Below are 21,573 nucleotides of genomic sequence, written 5' to 3'. Positions count from 1 at the left end.
GACCTTCCCTCCAAATCAAAGAGAACCAAGGGACTTTTGGTGATTTTTCTCTAATTTCATCCCATGCAGAAGCCGTAGAAAAATTCCCATAGGAGATAATTCCCAGGCGCAGAAGTCCTCCATCTGATCAGGGCAAATAGCTATCTCCTTGATAGAGGTAAAAATATTATTTAGAAGTGCAGACTATACTATAGGGAAATTCCATTGACCATCCTGGATAAAATCACACACTTTGGCATTAGTATTAGGGGGGGAAAGGCCCATAGTCTGTATCTCCTCCATCAGAGATTTAGGTCCCCACCATTTATCCTTCCAGAAGTTTGTCAAATTACCATTGCCAATAACCCACCTCTCGTGCTCTGACACAAAATCCCATGACTTCCGAATCCCTAGGGCAATTGATGAAGGCCTGCTTCCCTTGGAAGTCCCTACCGGAGGCCAGCCACCGGATAGAAGTAAACAACGGCTGATCACTGATTTCTGGAGCTATGCTCCCAACCATGGCTATGCTTCAGTAGAGGAACCTAGAGAAAGAGTGCCTGAGGAGTTCAGGCCTCTGGAGGGTGCAGCAATGGGGGGCCAACGACCTGGAGGAGAGGCTGAAGGTCGTCGATCCTATGCTGCTGTGTCAAAGAAGGTGTTGCCAGATGTGGATGACCTTCCAGAGCCTATCCGCGCTGGGCCTCTGACCAAGGTGGTGGTACCACAAGAGACCTATGAAGAGAAACTTCAAACGTTCTCTTTTTCCCTGATCGGAAGGGTGAATTTTAGGTTCATCTCCATGGATGATATCCGTCGTGATTCAGAAAAGTTATGGAACTTGAAGGGGAAGGTTAACCTTGCTCCTCTAGGGAAGGGTTTCATTCTCTTCCGCTTTGAGAGGGAGGGGGATATGTCATCGATATGGAGGCGAGGACCCATAAAATTTGGGACTTAGGTGATTAGATTTCAGAGGTGGAGGCCAGAATTTAGTATCCATGATAATCACACCCAAACTAAACTAGTCTGGGTCCGTTTCCCTGAACTCCCGATGGAGTACTGGCATGAAAAAATCCTTCTGACAATGGCCAAAGCCGTAGGGAGGCCTGTAGCCTTGGATCGCAAAACATTGAATGGCACTATGGGCAACTACGCCAGAGTCCTCATCAAGGTCGAGTTGGTTGGAGCCAAGGTGGAGGAGATCCAAGTGGAACAAAAGAAACCTGGTACAGACATCATTTTTTGGTTCAAACAACGGGTGATGTATGAGGACGATCTCTCAAGATGCACCTTATGCAAAAAACTGGGCCATATGGCCAACCAATGCCGAGATAAGAGGGACGAAAGAAAGCCTGTTGCCCAGAATAATGGCAATTTTATCGCAGATGACCATGTACATGGTAACCTCGCTGGAGTTGGGATAGAAGGGTCGACTGAAAAAGCGGCCAGCCCCAGCTGTGTGAGGAGTCCCAGATTGGTAGGAGAATATTTCCCTCCTATGGTTATGGAAAATGTGAATGGGGATATGAATTACCTTGTGGAGGGAAATCTGGTGGTTGATTTAGACAAAAGAATATTTCTAACTATGGAAATATCCTTTCACAGAATTTGGGAGGGCCGAATTCTAACACTAATCAGTGCAGGGAGGATCTGGAGCCAAATATGGTGGATAATCCATTGGGTGAGGGTGAGTATGGGTCGGACCACATCAATACGGTATCCGACGGGGATCTGAATCTTTGGAAGGAAGCGAGCAGGGAGAGGACGATGCTACTCCAAGGGCTGGAAACCACTTGGAGGAATCTTTTGTAGCTTGGAACTTAAGGCCTCGATGTAAAATTGATTACCATGGAGGTCATGCTGGTCGAGGAACAACTAGAGGTGGCAGAGGCGGTAGAGGTGAGGAAGGGGTGGTGTCAGAGCATATCGTAAAGGGCCTTCCTCCCACCCAGCTGGTGGGAGGTCGTGCTATTGTTCACCATCCAGAGGTTGCTGCTATTGATAATGCTTTACGTGCAGAGGAGGCTGCAGTAAGGAAGGGAAAAGCTATTATGGAAAAGGAGCAGACAGCCAAGTCGGCTCATTAGACCCATACCAAAAAGTGACATTATGAAGCTGCTCTTTTGGAATATCAGAGGTATGAAGAAGGCCTCTGGTAAGAACGCCTTACGTGTACTTGTGAAAGAAAAGGATCCTGATATTCTTTGCATTGCGGAGCCAATGATCAAGGTAACTAATTTCCCTAATTTATTCTTTAATAGATTAGGATTTTGTTGCAATTTTATTTATAATAATTGGGTCGGAAAGGCCCCAAATTTATGGATAGTTTGGAAGAGGAATTTAAATATTCCTACAATTATTGCTGAGTCAGAGTAGCATATTTCGGTTACTATTACGTGGGACTCAATTACTGCTCAGATCTCTTTCGTTCATGCGAGTAGCTTTAGAGCTGAAAGAAGATCTTTGTGGATGAATTTGATGGCTGATTCTCCTCAGTCCCCTACTCCATGGGCAATTATGGGTGATTTTAATGCAACCTTGCAATCTCATGAGAAGAGAGGGCCGGGCAACTTCAGTATGGGGTCGGCAGTTGAATTTGGAGCCATGGTTGATGCTTGTGCAATGGCTCAAGTGCCTTCTTCTGGAATGAAGTTTACTTGGTCCAACAACCGCTGCAGAGGTAATGTTCGCGCAATGTTGGATAGAAGCTTCTGTAATGACGAATGGATATCTCGATTTCAGGATTGTGCTCAAACAGTCCTTGATCGAATTGCCTCAGATCACGCCCCTATTATGGTCACTTCAGCCATGTCTCAGAGACCGACTAATGCCCCTTTTCGGTTTCACAAATTTTGGATAGACCATACAGATTTTGAGAATGTGGTTAACTCATCTTGGAGTGAATGGATTTCAGGGAACCCTATCTTCGTCCTCATGCTCAAGCTGAAAAAATTAAAAGAAGTTTTGAAAAACTAGGCTAAGACCTCCTTTCCAAACATTGATAGAGCTCTTGAAGATGCAAAAAAAAACTTAAAGCAGGTGCAGTTAGACACTGAAGCCAACGGGTTAGATGACCACTCTTTTGCTAGGGAAGCAGATGCAAAAACTTCTTTGATTAAAGCCTTGGATTTGCATGAAAAGCTATGGGTGGAAAAGGCTAAAATCAGATGGATGGAGCAGGGGGACAGGAATTCTAGATTCTTCCATTTGTCTGCAAAAATGAGAAGAATTAGAAATACCATTAGATACCTCAAGAAACAAGATGGGACCATTGTGGAAGGTCGTGAACAGCTGGGAGACTACATTGTGCAATTTTATAAGGATTTCCACAAAGCCAGCCCTACTATAGATCATGTGGACCTTCTTGACTCCATTCCCATGGTTCTTCAACAAAACGACATTTTTTTCTTGGATTCTATCCCGGGTGATGAAGAGATAAAGAAGGTAATATGGGAGCTCGACCCGGACAGCACTCCAGGTCCAGATGGCTTTACAGGAGCTTTTTTTAGGAGATGCTGGAATATTGTTGAAAGGGAGGTATGTTCTGCAACTCGCCATTTCTTTAGCTCTAGTCATATGCCTAGAGGGATAAACAACAATTTCTTGGTGTTGATACCTAAAGTGGAAGGTGCTTCCTCTCTGGACAAATTCCGCCCCTTATGCATGGGGAATTTTTTTTGCAAGGTCATATCAAAAGTGATGGCTTTGAGACTTGAAAAGCTCCTTCCTTGTCTGATTTCAGAAGAGCAAGGGGCTTTTCAAAAAGGGAAATTAATTCATTCGAACATCAGTCTGGCATCAGAGCTTGCTAATATGATGTTTGCTTCTACAAGAGGGGGTGGTCTTGGCCTTAAAATTGACATTAAAAAAGCTTATGACACTATTTCGTGGCATTTCCTGTTTCTGGTTCTTCGTAAGTTTGGCTTCTCTGAGAAATAGGTTACATGGCTGCATCAGATATTGATATCGACTAAGCTATCAATTATGTTCAATGGAGGCCCACAGGGGTACTTTGATGTCAAGAGAGGCTTAAGACAAGGGGACCCTATCTCTCCTTTACTCTTTATTATTGCGGAAGAAGTTTTGTCCAGAGGGATTAAGTCCTTGATTCACATGAATAAATTGAAGCTGCTTTAGGGTCCAAGAGGCGTCCCTACCCCTAGTCATATCCTCTTCACAGATGACATTTTTATCTTCTCCAATGCCACTATGAGGTATGTCAGAAATTTAAAATATTTTTTGCTTAAATATCAGGAATTTTCAGGCCAATGTATGAGCTTAGAAAAAAGCAAACTCTTCTTGGGAAAAATTCCTCTTGCCAGGAAGCAGTGCATCTCTGACATTCTGGGCATCTCGGTGTGTAATTTCCCTACCAAATATCTTGGAGTGGCAAGTTTTCAAGGGAAGAATAAAGGAGGCCTTGTTTCCGATCATGGACAAAATTAAGAGTAGACTGGCAGGTTAGAAAGGCAAGCTCTTGTCAATGGCGGGGAGGGTGGAATTGGTAAAAACTGTTATCTCTGGAATGCCTACCCATAGTTTTTCAATTTACTGGTGGCCTACATCTCTCATCTCTCTGATGGAGAGATGGATGAGGAATTTTATTTGGACAGGGGAGATTGACATGGTGAGGTCGATCACTGTCAAGTGGGACACCTTGTGCAAGCCAAAGGTGGAAGGGGGTCTGGGAATAAGGAGGCTTAGAGATTCTAACAAGGCTATGCTCTGCAAACATGTCTGGAGAATGAGAAAGGAGAAATCTACTGTTGCTGCTTTTCTCAGAGCTAGGTTTGTCAAGAAAGATGGAAGAACTCTTAGAGACTGTCGCCCCTCCTCAATTGCCTCAGGAATCAAAAAAATGTGGAGTTTTGTGGACGACAAGGAAAGATGGATTATTGGTAATGGTCTTCTTGCTAATTTTTGGAAGGATAAATGGTGGGGACAGAGATCTATAATGGAGGAGATCAACTTAGATAATTCCAGTTCTCTAATCACTTCTGCTACAGTGGGAGATTTTATTAGAGAGGGACAATGGCATCTTCCAGAGGTAAATGCTCCTTTGCTTAAGCAGATTTTCAATCAGATAAAAAAGATTAAAATTCCCAGTGTGCAGACGGAAGATGTAAGTGTTTGGTCTTTAACACCTATGGGGAATTTCTCCACGGCGTTAGCTTGGGAGGTCATCAGAAAGGAATCGCCTAAGGTGCCCTGGGCCTCATTAATTTGGCAAAAGGACTTACCCCCTAGATATTCTACTTTTGGATGGTGGCTGGTTCACTGTAAGCTTCCTACAGACGAGATCATTAAAAGTAAAGGTGTCTTCTTGGCCTCTTTCTGTTATCTCTGTGGGATGGCCGAAGAAAATATCGATCATATTTTTCTTCAGTGCCCATTCTCTATTTCTATATGGGAAATTTTTTTTAATTGTTTTGGGATTCAGTGGAAAAACCAGGTGTCGATTGCTAACTTCCTACTATGGTGGAAGAGAAGAGCTACTGGCCTCAACGTTAAAAAGCCATGGAAGATGGGATTTCTGCTAATTACTTATCATCTATGGTGGGAGAGAAATCAAAGAAGGCATGAGGCTAAGGCAAGACAGGCTAAATTTATTTTTGAATCCATCAGACAAGAGCTGATTCTATGTCATGGCGGTTCATGCAAAGAGGTTAAGGCAGTTTCAGATGTTTTATGCTGCAGGAACTGGGTTTAGCAATTTCTCCCTCAGATTCTTCTCCACTCCTTGAGGTGCACTGGTGTGGACCGGCCCTTGGCTGGATAAAGATCAATGTGGATGGTAGTTCCTAGGGTAACCCTGGTAAAGCTGGAGCAGGTGGTGTGATGCGAAACAGTGAAGGCCAGGTTTGTGACTCTTTTAGCATTTTCCTGGGTATTAAGAAGATATACGAGGCTGAGTTTGAAGCGGTATTGGAAGGGATTGCAATGGCGCAGGCTCATAATGCGACACATGTGTGGATAGAATCAGACTCGGCGTCTGTGGTGTCTGCGATTCAACGAAGGCAGATCCCCTGGTTTGCTCTCCAAAAATGGATTTCTTTTCTTCATTATTTGGAATCCATTTCTTGGAAAATAACTCACTGCTTTCGGGAAGCTAACCCCATTGCAGATTTTCTAGCTAAAAAGGCCTCTAAATCTGGCCTGTCTGAGATTTCAGTGGTATTTCCTAATCGCATTGTAGCAGAGCTTGTGAATGATGGTGCGAATATGCACAGATTTAGATTTGGCTAGGATGCTCGCTTGCTTTCTCTGCTGATGGCCTTGCCGAAGGTGGAGACAGCAAGTTGGGCTAGTGGCGTCAGCTGTATTTTTCTTTTTTTCTCTCCTATTTGGATGTTTTTCCCTTCTTAATAAATTACCCTGTTACAAAAAACAAAGTTAGTCTATTTTATTTTGTTAGTTTTTTGGGTAAAACAACTGAATGTAGTTAGTCTATTTTATTTTGAAAAAAAAAAAGGCTAAATTCGAGTAAATATTACATCATCTCGTCAATCTTGACCACCATCTTCGATATTCTTCATGTAGTGTTCAAACACCTTAGGCTTATCTACCTTAGAGGCATTCAAGAAGATGGGAGCTAATTCCTTATGTTGCATGAAGAATTGTTTAGCATGCAATTTTTTATCAAACTCAACTCCTGGAAGTGCATCAATCTCAGTACATAAGTTTTTTGCAAATTCCTTTCGGGCTTCTTGCTTGGCCATCTCCACTATTCCATTTGCTATCACCTTCAAAGGACTACTAACCTTCTCTGCACCTCCTTTCTTCTTCTTCTCTTTATTTGTCACTCCTGAACTAGGCTTACCATGGGAACGACTGCTACTTGCATTGGGAGTATACCAGGCACTTTCACCAACATTTTCATTAACATCGTCATAATTGTCCATGCTAATGAAATCATCAATTGGCATTGGAATGTAAAGCTGGTCCTCATTGATAGCATCAAATGGGTGTGAAGATCCAGCCCCAGTAGCAACTTCATTACGAAGCCAATCGGCAACTTTTAGGTGAATGGAAATGCTCTTTCCAAAATCTCTGCTCTTTTTTCTATTAAAAAAAAATGATAATTACATCTTGGATTGTCAGAATAGGAAACTGTTAACTTTACCTTTAGTTTAACTTTCTAACAATATAGAAATAATGCATCCAAAACATTTAATTTACCTTGAATTCATTCCACACATGTTGTGGTGCATCAAACTGCTTCTCATGGTCATTCCAACCGATTCCACTTTTTTTTTTTGCAAGTCACCAAGCGACTTCAGCCTTGCTTTCCATATCCTGTAGTGATTGCGGCATTGTCCCTAGTCATATGTCATATGAAATCTATCATATAATTCAGTTGAGAGTAATTGAAATTGTTCTTTTTTCAACCCATTATCTCCGTTCTTCCCACTTTGTTGTTGGTGCAGAAGATGCTCCAAATAGTAGTGAGATATCTCAGAAGGCCATGTAGCAATTTTTGAGTTAGAACCCTCAACTACATCCATATTTGCTACAATGAATCCTGATATCAAATATTCAACCCAAAGGAAAAAAAAAAAAAGAAAAGAAAGAGGAAATAACTGTAACCATCCAAATTCAGCATAATATTCCAAAGAACACATATTAATAGTCAAACCACGATATGAAAAAGTTATTACAAACCAAGACACACAAAACATGTTCATGTAGTTCAAATTACGAAATCTTAAAACGAAACCAATTCTATTTCAAGTAGTTAGGACAAAAGATAAATGGATTCAGTCTGTATCTTCTTGTCATTCATATGAAGAATCATGCATTTCTTCATCTGAATCATCTCCTGCCATCCAATCATTCCACATATGATCAGCCATCTCCTCTCAAAATTGATCTTGATCAAAGTTATCTTCATCATCAACATCAGAATCTTTATCACGGTCTTCTGCTGCTTCATTAGTATTCTCACCTGTAATTGCATTCTCCTGTTCAAGCCATTCCTCTTCTTCTTGAACACTATTTTGGGTAAGGATATGATTGTGTATCATAACACAAGCTTGTACAACCCTAGCCTGAGTCTTGAAAGGATACTCTTGTTGGGTTTTTAAAATCTTGAATCTTGACTTCAACAGTCCAAAATCCCGTTCAATTATGTTACGTAATATTGAATGAAGCCAGTTGAACAATTCTTTCTTGTCGGTACGTGAAACATTCGAATTTCTCCACTCTTTTAAGTGGTATCGAACGTTATGGTAGGGTCTTAAGAACCCCTTCTGGTTTGCAAACCCTGCATCTACAAGATAGAAAATTTACCTCTAGGAACTGGTAGCTTCGCCTCACCTTCTCTGTGAATAGCATCATCTAATATTCATGAATCAGATGCTGATCCTTCCCAACCAGAAAGTATATATGTGAACTTCATATCAAAATCACAAACTGCTAAGATATTTTATGATATATTTCCCTTCCTATCTCGAAATGTTCGATGTTGAGCAATTGGTACCCATGCAGGGATATGCGATCCATCTATGGCTCCAATGCAATCCTTAAAGTAAGGATAAAAGCTCCTATGGTTACCTGATATTCGCTCATGTGTTCTGGTACTCAGAGGCTTCAACAATATCGGGTACAGTTTGAGAACTGCTCCCAAAACACCGTTGAAATACCGACTGATAGTTTCACCTGAATGTCCAAACATATGTAAGAGGATGCGATTCTTAACATTGTGACCGATTGCATATAAAAAAATAATCACTTGTTCCTCCACTTGAACGTTAATTGTATCATACAGAAGACCCTTGGCACGCATCACTTGACATAGGTTAAAGAACGTCTTTCGACTCATTCTTATCATGTTTCAGCATGTCTTGGTCAGTATGTCCAATGATTCATTGTGTCTCAACGGAGCCACGTCGAGGCTCATTACGATAAGGTTGTTTACATAGAAACAGTTTCTTATATTGTTCCACTGTTATAACAACTGCAGTAGCCGCAAATATTATTACTTTCTTGCACCTCTGATAATACTCATTGTATTCATCATCACTATCCATTTTTTACGTAAATCTACAATTCAGAATTAAACAAGCACTTCAGAAAACCATATGCTAGAAACATGTATGCAAACCAGAAAATTGTAAAAAAAAAAAACTAGTTCAATATGATATTAAGGTATTGAAACCAAGAGACGGGCATATGAGTTGAGGGAGGTTGATCTTAATATGAGGTTACACCTTCAAAAGTCTATTGATTCACTGGAAAACAAAAGGAAACTTAAGGAAAGGGAAGAGTTACTAATCCTAGAGATGAAACTTAAGGAAGAAATTGATTGTATCAGGGCTCAGAAAAAACTCCTTGGTAATGTCCTTGCTTCTACCACCTATGCACATCTTGTATGTCGAAAATGAATGGAAGAAAACACAATTTCTCATCAAATACAATAATACAAGCCCAATATGTCTCATGGGATTCCTCATCAAAGATTCATTAAAAGTTAAAAAAAAATTAATAATAAATAAATAAATAAAATTTAGGATGTATGTTCAATTTCCAAAGAAAACACACACAAGTTATTTTTCCTAAAAAAATAATCATGAATTGATGAGGGTGAAGCAGATTGAAGAAGATTAGCTGCTGCTGTTGTAGACAATAGATTTAGTATAAGGGCATGATCAAAAATCTTGGTGAACTAGACCATTATATAATGGCGGTCCCCGATTTCTAGCTATATTTCTAGTTGGTGATAAAAAAAAGAAGAGAAAATTAAGTTCTCTATGGTAATGAATTCCCTACTTCCTAAATGTCAAAGGTGGGGCTGTAAGTAACTGTTTCTTACCCATTATGAAAAAGAAAGCTTAGACAATTACACCTGATAAAGAATCCACTTGTCGTATGTCTAGATAGAGAAATAAAGTCAAAATAAAATCAAAGAAAAAAATTATAAAAACTTCTTGGGGGCAATCGACCCATGTGAGCTCCAATTTGCTGATCATCTTATGTACTTATTTTGGCAATTCACATGTTGAATAGAAAAGACATGGTCTAAATTGTTCATGTATCATTTCCAATACTCGTTAAAAAAAAAATTATATGTAAGAGCATGCAAGTCTCATCATCATCATCATCATCATCATCATCTCTCTTAGTAATAACAACTCAACATAATTAGAAGGAGAATCACAAAATCCCACCAATCTGAGACTCAATTACTATATGCTTATATGGATGATAAATACAAGTTTCCGAACCCCCATAAAAAATACTATGGATTCAACTTACAATAATCCCAAGTTAATATCTGTGACTTGATGAAATTTCATTTTGAGGTAAAGAATCCACAAATTGATTCATTCAGAGATCAAAACATAACCCATCTTTTGATACTCCTATTCTCAACAAAACTAAAAGCACCAATGGTTATAACTCACTCCCAAACGAAGAAAATTTAGGGGCCGCTGCATCTCAACAATAGCTCTCCCAAACATCTTCTGTAGGACTACTATGGAAGAAAGACAGCATAAGAAGGTAAGAATAAATGGTAAGGATCGGTTCTCTTTTTAATAGAATGGAAGAGAAAGAAAATTAAGTGCAGGAAGAAGAGGAAGACCAACCTCATAAACTGAAAATAAGTTATGGAAAAGAGCAGGTGAGAGGCAGGGGAGAGAATGATAAGGGGAGAACAGGTTCTATCTATTCATAGGTTTTGTCTGCATGCTTGTAACTTGTAGGGACTAGGAATAATCCTCTGAAGCGTAGGCACTTGCAGGTGAGGTTGCAGAGGAGATGGAACTAAATGCACTAGGTTGACATCTTTGCTCTTCCCCTGTCCCACGCAGTTAGGGGCTGCTACTGTCGGTATAGAGCGGACCAACCCAGTAAAGATCCTTCTTTTGATCTGCCCTCTCTTTGGTGGAATGCGAACTTCTTCTTACTTCTTGAATTTTGAAGCTTCAATCTCCATTGTTGTGACTTGGGTAGGAATTAAAATTGTAGGAAGAAGAAGAAGAAGAAGAGGAATCTGAAAGTGAAAATGAAACTTGAAGTAGGTAGAGGAAGAAATCAGAAAATCGAGAGGTAATGAGATACAACCTACACAAATTTCATTGATAAAAATGGGTCTCCTCTACTTCTCTTTATTTTTTGTGTCTTACTTGTTGTAATGGGAAATTGGGAACGATCTTTCACCAACTCTTCCTTAATGTGAGTTGGAAGATTTGGAGAAGTTTCAGAATGACCTGATTTGATTGGAAAGTACATGCAGGTGGTCCAAATTCTTAACTGGTGGATGGCAGAGAATAGGAGGAATGGCGAAGAAGCTAATGATGATGGTGGGGCTAGTGAGGATCTGGATAGAGGTCATGCGCCCCAAGCAGCCATGGCTATGGGTGGAGTAAACTCAGATGCACTGAGACCCAACCGCTCCTATGCTAAGGCGGTAGGGAATGCATTATGGCCTGCGATCGACTCTCTTCCAGAACCGATTCAAGCAGGGGAGATTAGAAGAATCATAATCCCTCAATAGGATTATGAATCTAAGAGGCAGTCTTTCCGATTTGCCCTTATTGGAAGGGTTGATTTCAGAGCTATTTCATTGGATGCTCTAAGAAAGGAGGCCGCAGACAAATGGAACCTAAACCAGAGGGTTACTATGCATCCCCTTGGAAAGGGTTTTTTTATCTTCCAATTTCAATGTGAAGGGGATAAGGCGGCAGTATGGAGAAGAAGCCCTATGAAAATAGGCTCGTAACTCATTCGTTTCCAACACTGAAAACCGGACTTCAACATCCATGTTAAGAAGACCTAGTCCAAGCTAATCTGGATACGATTTCCCGACTTCCCCTTAGAATATTGGCACGAGAACGTTCTCTTATCCATTGCAAAAGCTGTGGGGAGACCTGTTGCCCTAGATCGCCATACCAAGCAGGGATTAATGGGTCACTATGCTAGAGTACTGGTTGAAATGGATACTACTGAAACTGCATCTCGCATAGAGGAGGTTCAAGTTGAACGTCTCAAACTCGGTACAACGAGAGTTTTTGGATTTAGACAACGAGTACAATATGAAGATGACATTAGTTGATGTGGCTTCTGTAAGAGGTTAGGACATAAGGTGGGAGAATGTAGATCCAAGAGGCTTGAAGATGAAAAACAGGCTGTTATGGATAGGTCGGCCTCTGTACCTAGTGCAGTCTACGTTAAAGATAGAGTGGACTCAGTCCGAGTTGCGTCTCACTCGGGTAGAATGCCAATTGTGGAAACCGCCCCTCATGATCCTCTTTCCATAATAGTAGCTTCACCTGCCAATCAAGCAGCTGGGAAGGAGGGCCATGATTTGAATGCAAACGCTGAAAGAACGTTAATTGAGGAACTGCAAAAATCTCCTTCTATTTGTGTTGGACAGTCAGCCAATTAGAATGCTGAGGAGGGAGATATTCTAATTGTCTTGGACTCTTTGGCAACCAATCCTGAAGTTTTAGGAAACTCCAACTCACTGAATCGTGGAGATATCTCTGTCCGCCCCTCTAATTCAAATTTGAATAACTATGTGGCTGGATCCGGGTCGGACACTGAGGATGTGGATAGTGCAGACCCATCGGGTGATGAGAGTTCATCTGATTCCACAGAGAACTCAGTGGAAAATGAGAGGGAGGAGGAGACCCCTGCTGTCAGGGAACTTCCTCCTAGGCCAACAAGAAAGGGCAGAGCTTCCAAAGGTCGTGGAGCATTGTCTTCGCTGAGGGGAGGTAGAAACGCTTCTTCTACTCGTTCCTCACTAGAGAATGGGATTTTGCAGTATGGTAGCTTCCTCAGCTCCTCCAGAAGGGATGGTAGAACGGCTTCTCATTATCAGGAGATGGAGAAGAGAAACAATGCCCTCTATGCCCGAGAAAAGGGAATGGCCGTTTCTTCAAAAGAAGGCAACAAAAAAAAGAAGAAAGCAGGCCAGACTAGTAAGTCTGGCAACACCAATTAATTCATCATTATTTTCCAATGAAAGCCCTCTTTTGGAATATCAGAGGCGCGAAGAAGGCTGCTGGTTTAAGAGCCTTATTATATTTTATTCGAGAACATTCTCCTGATGTTGTTTGCATAGCGGAGCCAATGATTAGTGAAAGCAAATTCCCTTTTTTGTTCTTTAAAAAATTGGGGTTCGAGTCTGATTTCATTCACAACTTCCGCACGGACAAGGTCCCTAATATATGGGTTATATGGAAACAAGGAATTCCTCGCCCCTCGATCATCTCAGTGTCTGACCAGCAATTATCAATTACAGTGGATTGGTTAGGGAACTGTGTAGGCCTGACCTTTGTACACGCTAATTGTTTTAAGGTCAAACGGAGAGAGCTTTGGTCGGAGCTAGGTTTGGTGGTGAATCCAAATCTGCCCTGGTCGGTGATAGGTGATTTCAATGCTACACTTCTTTCCAACGAGAAAAGGGGTCCAGGGAGATTTAATGCAAACTCAGCTGTAGATTTCCAATCTATGGTGGATACTTGTCTTTTGATACAAGTACCCTCACAAGGTAAGAAGTTTACCTGGACTAACAATTGCTGGCGAGGGAATGTAGCTGTGGTCCTCGACTAAAGTTTCTGCAACAGTAAATGGTTGGATATGTTTAAAAGTACTCTCCAAAGGGTCCTTCTAAGGTCATCCTCTGATCATGCTCCCATTCTAGTTGTGTCAGAATCGATTGCCCGACCAGGTAACATCCCTTTTAGATTTAATAATTTTTGGATGGAGCATGATCATTTTGATAATGTAATTCAAGATGTGTGGAACTAGGAAATATCTGGAAATCCTATTTTTATTCTTTCTCAGAAACTTAAGCGAGTTAAGTTGTATATCAAGCCTTGGGCGAGAAAAAATTTTCCCAATATTGATAACGAACTAAAAAAACTTCTGATCACCTAAATTCTGTACATCAAGAAATTGAGGCTGCAGGGATGTCCGATGACCTTTTTGGTCGCGAGGCTGATGCCAAAACAGCTCTGTTGAAAGCCACCCAGTTGCAGGATAATCTGTGGGCTCAAAAAGCTAAGCAGAGGTGGATGAAAGATGGGGACAAAAACTCAAAGTTCTTTCACCTATCAGTGAAAATGCGATGGGCTCAAAATAAAATCCGCACTTTGCAGAATGTTGATGGGGCGTGGATGAATGACCAGCAACAATTGTCTTCATATATTGTCAATTATTATGAGGAATTCCACGGCTTATCTCTCACTTCTCCTCACCCTGAGCTACTGGATTGCATTCCATGCATAATTTCGGACGATGATGCTCTTTATTTGGAGGCTGAACCATCTTCAGAGGAAACAAAAAAAGTTGTTTGGGAATTAGACCCAGATAGCTCCCCTGGACCTGACGGCTTCTCAGGGAAATTTTTTAGGCGGGTATGGCGTATTGTTGAGGGTGATTTTTGCAGGGCTGTATTGCATTTCTTCAGATGGGGAATCCTTCCAAAGGGTGTGAATAATTTTTTTCTCTCTTATCCCTAAGGTGGTGGGGGCTACTTCTCTCGACAAGTATAGGCCAATTTGCATGGGAAATTATTTTTGCAAGTTATTATCAAAAATTGTGGCAAGTAGAGTTGCAATTCTACTGCCAAAGCTGATTTCGGAGGAAAAAAGGGGCGTTCCAAAAGGGGAAGATATACAGAAACTCTACGATTCTCTATCCTGGGAATTTCTATTTGCTGTTCTTGGGAAGTTTGGTTTCCCTCGGAAATGGATTTCTTGGATCCAAGAAATTCTTTCATCTTCAAGGATTTTGGTTTTAATAAATGGAGGTCCAGAGGGGTTTTTTGGTGTGGGTTGTGGTCTTCGTCAAGGTGATCCGTTATCTCCCATTTTGTTTATTTTAGCTAAGGAAGTGCTCTGTAGAGGATTAAATAAATTGGCCTTGGAAGGATTAATCAAGTCGCTGCCGGGTCGAGAGGTGCCTGCACTCCAACTCACCTATTATTCGCGGATGATATTTTCATCTTTATGAATGCGTCGGCTAAGTATGTTAAAAATCTGTATTTATTTTTATCAAAGTATCAGGAGTTCTCTGGCCAACAGTTTAATCTCGACAAGAGCAAAGCCTTCTTTGGGAAGGTTGCCCCCCACAGGAAACAATTCATCAGTAATTTATTGGGAATTTAAGCCTCAAAATTCCCTACAAGGTATTTGGGTGTGGAAATCTTCAAGGGAAGAGTGAAGAAAAATCACCTTTTACCTTTGATGGATAAGATTAAATGCAGATTGGCTGCCTGGAAAGGGAAGCTCCTCTCGATGGCTGGTCGGGTAGAGTTGGTTCGATCAGTAATTTCTAGTATCCCTATCCATAATTTTGCAGTTTATTGGTGGTCCCAGTCCATTATTAAAACTGTAGAGTGGTGGATGAGAAATTTTATCTGGTCGGGTCAAATGGAGGTGGAAAAAAAAATTGTGATAAAATGGGAGAACACTTGTAAGCCCAAGGATGAGGGTGGCTTGGGTATCAGAAAACTGAGAGAGGTGAATAAAGCTTGTTTATGCAAGCTCGCCTGGCAGATTAAACATGAAGACAATATTATGAGCAAATTTTTTAGAGCAAGATTTGTTCAGAAAGACGACTCTCTTTTGAAGGGATACAAATCCTCCTCCATTTTTCCGGGGCTGAAGAGGGTGTGGAAATTCATGTCGGACATGAAAAGATGGACAGTGGGAAATGGGGAAAAAATCATGTTCTGGACAGATAAATGGTTAGAAAACTCTTCCCTGGTGGAGTCTTCTAATTTGGAGCAGGAAATGTTCATAGGGAGGAATTTGCACCTGGCAGATTTTAATCGAAATGGTGAGTGGAGTTTCCCAAATGTTTCTTCAAAATTTCTTGCCGATACCTTTGAGAAGGCTAAAAGAATTTCTTTATCGCATATGGGGGATATATGTCATTGGAAGGTATCAAATTCTGGGGCATTCTCTTTGCGATCAACGTGGGAGGAGATAAGGGGGAAAATCAGAAATTCCCTTGGTTTTCTATTTTATGGAAATCCAAGAGTCAGCCTCGTCAAGCTGTGTTTGGTTGGAGGCTTGCTCATAATCGGTTACCCACGGATGAGGAGGTGCACAGAAGGGGTGTGATGATGCCTTCTAGGTGCATTTTGTGTGGTCACGCAGAAGAATCTATCCCTCATCTATTTATTCATTGTGAGTACACCCAATCCTTATGGAATTCTTTCTGTGATTTATTCGGTATCAGGTGGCAGCCCTTTAATAGGATGGGGGACATTTTAGCATGGTGGAAATGGAAAGGGAAGACCTTAACCTTTTCAAATGTGTGGCTTTGTGGTTTTATTCTTATCCCATATGCTGTCTGGATAGAGAGAAACGCTAGATATCATGATGGTGCAGCTCTTCATTATAAGCATATTTTTGCTCTAATGAAAGGAGAAATTTGTATGATTTCTAGTGTACATCTTGGGAAACCCCTTTCCATCCCGGACCTGTTATGTGCTAGAAGAATAGGAATTCCTCGGGTAACAAGAACTCGTAGAGAGATTATTGAAGTTCGCTGGTGTCTTCCATTTCCAGGATGGATCAAGCTAAACACTGATGGATGCTTCTTGGGCAATCCAGGGAAGGCCGGAGCAGGTGGGATTTTTAGAAACAAGAAGGGGGACAACCTCTTGAACTACAGAGAATATGTCGGTATCAGAACAAATTTTGAAGCGGAATTCTTGGCAGTGATCGCTGGTCTTGAACAGGCAAAGATACATGGTTTTCAGCATCTTTGGATTGAATGCGACTCTACGACAGTGGTGATCCTTCTTTCTAAAGGTTTGGTTCCATGGTTTGCTCTACAACGATGGAGGAGTCTTTTATCTTTCATGAATTCAATAAATTGGAAGGTGATGCATTGTTACCGGGAGGCAAATGTGATTGCCGATTTTTTTGGCAAAATCATCAGCAAGATTTGAAGTGTCGTATCCAGTGGAAGCTTGGCCTCAGTTGGTTTCAATGGAATTGGATTTGGATGCTACCCAGCGTCCAAGATATCGCTTTATGAACTTATAGGTTTTGCATTAGACTAAGATTTAAGGGGGCATTCTCCTGCTGATGGCAATGCCGAAGGTGGGGCTGGTCCAATTTTTCCCTAGTCTATTTCTTATATGATGGTGGTACTATTTTCTTTTTCTTTTCTACTTGGCTGTACATTCTTTCTTTCTTCTTAATACAATGAATCTTTAGCCAAAAAAAACATTGATAAAATGGGAAGAGAATAAATAAATGGCTACCATCTCTGGTTGTCTGCAAACTTCAAACATCTCAAATAGAAAACCCCCAAATCACAGTCTCTCCCATTAACATCTCAAACAGAAAACCCCCAAATCTTCCAAAACCCAAATCAGATTTTCATGAGAGAAGAATAGGATTTAGGAAAAAAAAAATATTCGCAATGCAAAAGGAACACGCACCTGACAGAGAGATACTTACCTCTGAACAACCAGAACCAGACGAGGCTTGTGGCTGACCAAAGGTTAGAACAATGAGCGGTGAATCTACAGAAGAAGATTAGCAATTTCAGAAAACAAAACTCAAGACATTAACTTTAAAAACCTAAAACCCTACAACGCCATGAAATCGAAAGAGAGAGCTTCTAGTTTTAAAAACTTAACCCCATAACTCCATGAAATTGAAATAGAGAGAGGTAGACAGAGAAAACGAGAGAGAGAGAGAGAGAGAGCTTACCAGTCGCTGGCGGTGGACTCTCGGTGAGTGGGTATCGAACAGTGAAACGAAAAGGGAAAGCTTTTCACAATATCACGGGTTTGGACTCTCGGTTAGAGGCCTCCATAGAACGTCTTCCCACTTTCCTTTTTTATATTAAGGGTTGAGATGGTTGCTCAAATCTGAGTTTTAGTGTTGACATAAACTCAGATTTGAGAGACATTCTTTGTATATTGGTCATTCATGGGAAGTAGGACCATCACTTATGAGGGTCATCCTAGGGGAACCAAACAACTCCAAAAATTAAGAATCATCATTCTAAAGAATGTCATTTGGCCTTGGGGTTTCTAGAACTTTGGTTGAGATACATTTATGTTGTACCAAGATGTAGAAAAATTCTATTAAAGTCTATAGTAATGCTATATGGGATTTAGTCGAGTTTTGAGTTTTAATCGGGCTTCTATTAATGGTTTGAAATGGGTCTTTTGAACAGATTAATACACTATTACAGTCTTAAATGGGTTTTAATTGTCATGGACTATAAAAATTTTAATATATTTATTAAATCATCAATAATTCACAATTAATAACATTCAATAATTAATGAAAATATTAATATATAGTTTATATATAGTCAAATTAGTTGGGGCATGTAAGTGGTCCGGCCAGTCAGGCAACTGTTGGGATTACCTCATGCACAACCGATTATAAATGGGCTAGCCTGAGCTCAAGCTCAGTCGGTTTATCGAGCTGGGCCTGAAATTGGCAATCCTAGGTGGAGATACGACATGTACAATGAGGTGTATGACTTTGTATTTTCCCATATCTCTTAATGAGAGAATGTTTTTTGTGGAGGAGTGTACCAGCTACAGCCACACATAGAAGGATGGTGAAATGATCAGCCCACTTCCATGTGTAAGTGAAAATACTTTTTTCTTTCCGCTTATTTCCTCTCACATGTCTGCCTTGCAGGGGTGAATCGTCTCCAAACATGTCTGACGACTATGGGGGGATGGGGAAAACATGATTTTTGGAGTCGCCATCTAGGATTCAAGGCCCAGAACCCTATTGTGGAGCCCAATTTTGATCGAGGGATCAAGCTCAAGTAGGGGGTTGGATTCCTATAAAAGGAAGGAACCCCCGAATTTGACTTCATATTTTGGTCTATTTCAAAGATAGGAGTCCGTGTCAGGTTACGAGTGTGGGAAGGTGTTAGGCACCCACCTCGCCTGGAATTTTTAGTCTTTCTACCAGAGGCTTGGATTTCGAATATTCTCCCCTGAGAATTTTAACAGCCCAAGCTAGCATGGAAGTCTTTATTACATGAAATAATGCAATCACATATACATACACTTGCAAGCACGAAATAATTATAGGGAATTATTGAAATATCACATGAAATAGAGATCTATATTAAAACCACATGAAATAATAAAATTTACATAAAATAATAGAAAGTGCAATTACCTTATCTACATACACGTACAATGCCCCATGACATGACAATTATAATCGTTATTTTATGTGAGGAACACATATGATAACGCATTAAATGATGAAACATATTACATTTAATGTACAAATGCTAAAATTAATACATGAAATGATAACAATAAATCATTATTTAATGTAGTAGACACATAAAATAATACATGCGGAGATGAGGTACGTATTATACATGCAAATGAAATTACGATATAATATTTATATACTAATAACCGATGAAAACGGTGAAATTTCCAATAATTTTTCTCGACTCAGGGGCAACGATTTAATTTTCTTCTCTCTTTCTTGGAGAAATTAAAAACTTTCGGCACTTGGGTAAGAAAGTTGACAGGGTTTCTATGCTAGGCTGTGAACATGGGTTATGGTTTTTGGGAATTTGAGTAGGACTTCCACACTATATTCTTGAGGTAGGAATTGATTGTAGAAATTCGGGTAGGGCTTCCGCACTGTATTCCTAAAGTCGGAATTAGCTGTGGCAATTCGAGCAGGGCTTCCGCACCATATTCTTAGGGTTGGAATATGGAAATTTGGGAAGGGCTTCCACGCCATATTCTTATTCTTAGGATTGGAATTAACTATGGAAATTTGGGCCGGGCTTCCATGCCGTATTCCTAGGGTTGGAATCAACTGTGGAAATTCGGGCAGAGCTCTCATGCCATAATAAAAATATTGAAATCAAACACAAGAAAACTTAAACAGAAGTTCCGTACTAACCTAATATGGATGACGTGGACTTCTGAAAATAAGGCAGGCCTCCATCAACTTCAACTTCAGTAAGCTCGGCTCGCAATTTCTACAGACTCTTATCTCATCTCTCTCTCTCTCTCTCTCTCTCTTCTCTCTCTCTCTATCTCTCTCTCTCTCTCTCTCTCTCTCTCTCTTTTCTAAGGTCTTAGGAACAAGGTTTTTTTCTCAGGACTGTTTTGCAGGTTTTTGGTCTCTGAAACAGGGTTACTTCTTCAGGTTTTTTTTTGCCGCTTTCCTTTTGGTGACCCGAGGTCACTATTTATAAAAAAAAATGAGGCATCCGTGTAAAAATGTCATGTAAGAGTGTATATAGGGGATTTAGGTGCGTGTAAGGGGGTATAGAAGGGTGTAAGGCCCTTACCATATAAGGCCTTACACAGAGCCTTACACAGATGTGTAAGGACTTACACTCATCCTTGTAAGGTCCCTCCCCTTGTAGCACTTTGATATGCCTCCATAAAAGGCCGTGGCACCCCGATATGCCTCCAATTATGCCCGTAGACCAGGCAGCTACCCTATAGGTTGGGCGGAAGTAGCCCTACAAGGTTGTGGTGGAAATTTTATCACCTAAAGCAATAGCCTTACGTGGTTGCGGTGGAAATTTTATCACTTGAGGAAAGGCAGCAAGTTTTGGTTGGGGTTTGGTTTAGGGTGGTCTGATTTGGTTTGGTTTAAGGTTTGGCTTGGGTTAGGGTTTGGTTTGGGTTAGGGTTTGGTTTGGTCTGATTTCGGTTTAATCGGTTCAAAGTTCAAGTAAATAATACGGCACACCTGGGTATCCATTTTTTTCATGCAAGATACCAATAGGACCATATTCTCAAGTACGTTAAAATGATATAAGAATCGAGCACATACTAGGCTCGATTGTCATATTCTGATAAAAGGCATTGACCACTTCTGGTCACCTTCCCCGCATCATTAAACAACATCGGGTTTGACCAATGACAAGTTTTGGGATAATTTGGACTTGTGCCAAAAATTCAACTTCTTTCCAAAAGAGAGAATATATGTCTACTCATTACCTGTAATTCATCATAGCCAAGGGGGGAACAAAATTTGGTGTCTACACCATGAAAGGCAGAAATGTAATCCTTCCCAATGCTTCCTTGCATGCTCACATTGGCCCATGTACTTACGTAAGGGCTACACTCTCTCACAATGAACATTCCTCTCTTAATTTAATCCTTTGTTTCCTTAGTAAAAAAAAAAAAAAAAAAAAAGAAGAAAAAGGTTCAGGCATTCGTTTGGTCACTGGCCATCTTAATCCCAATGAATCCATCAGGAACTACTTTTAGATATGGTTCCATAAATTAAATAATATGACCTTATCATATGTATCCAAAAAGTTTCAAGCTTTTGATTCCTTTCAATCTTGCTTTGAAGTTAACCATCAAAGGAAGAATCAATTCTTTTTTCACACAGCCTTTAAACATCTCTACTCCTAGATAGTGAGTTAGGAAATCACAATCGAGAATATTAAGAACCTCCTTGATCCCTATGCTTTCACTCTGCAGGCATGGACAATTTTACTCCTTGCCAAGATTAATTTTTTTTCCTAAAGTAAGCTTAAGATGTATCCAGAAAGTTTCAAGCTTTTGATTCCTTTCAGCTCTGCATTCATGAATATTAGAAGATCATTAACATATAAAAGTTGGGAAGGGGTGAAGGTATTCCG

General features: G+C 40.5%; 1 protein-coding gene across 1 annotated transcript; it reads left to right on the top strand.

Moving 5' to 3' along the window:
• The first annotated feature begins 1,063 nt into the window (after positions 1-1,063).
• On the top strand, positions 1,064-5,689 carry LOC122064425. Its single transcript, XM_042628120.1, has 8 exons — positions 1,064-1,531; positions 1,585-1,666; positions 1,726-2,053; positions 2,115-2,208; positions 2,398-2,862; positions 2,956-3,516; positions 4,907-5,101; positions 5,420-5,689. Exons 1-8 carry the CDS (start codon positions 1,064-1,066, stop codon positions 5,687-5,689), a joined length of 2,463 nt encoding a protein of 820 aa, XP_042484054.1.
• The last annotated feature ends 15,884 nt before the right edge of the window (positions 5,690-21,573 follow it).

Source organism: Macadamia integrifolia, unplaced genomic scaffold (assembly GCF_013358625.1).
Source record: "Macadamia integrifolia cultivar HAES 741 unplaced genomic scaffold, SCU_Mint_v3 scaffold1640, whole genome shotgun sequence".
Lineage (NCBI taxonomy): Eukaryota > Viridiplantae > Streptophyta > Magnoliopsida > Proteales > Proteaceae > Macadamia > Macadamia integrifolia.
This window is presented reverse-complemented; position numbering and strand designations above follow the sequence as displayed.

Coding starts and splice junctions, on each gene's coding strand:
- LOC122064425 (XM_042628120.1), top strand. CDS start 1,064: ATGGCCAAAGCCGTAGGGAGGCCTGTAGCCTTGGATCGCAAAACATTG. Junction 2,054..2,114: donor GAAAAGGAGCAGACAGCCAA/GTCGGCTCATTA, acceptor TTGGAATATCAG/AGGTATGAAGAAGGCCTCTG. Junction 2,209..2,397: donor TTGCGGAGCCAATGATCAAG/GTAACTAATTTC, acceptor ATTACTGCTCAG/ATCTCTTTCGTTCATGCGAG.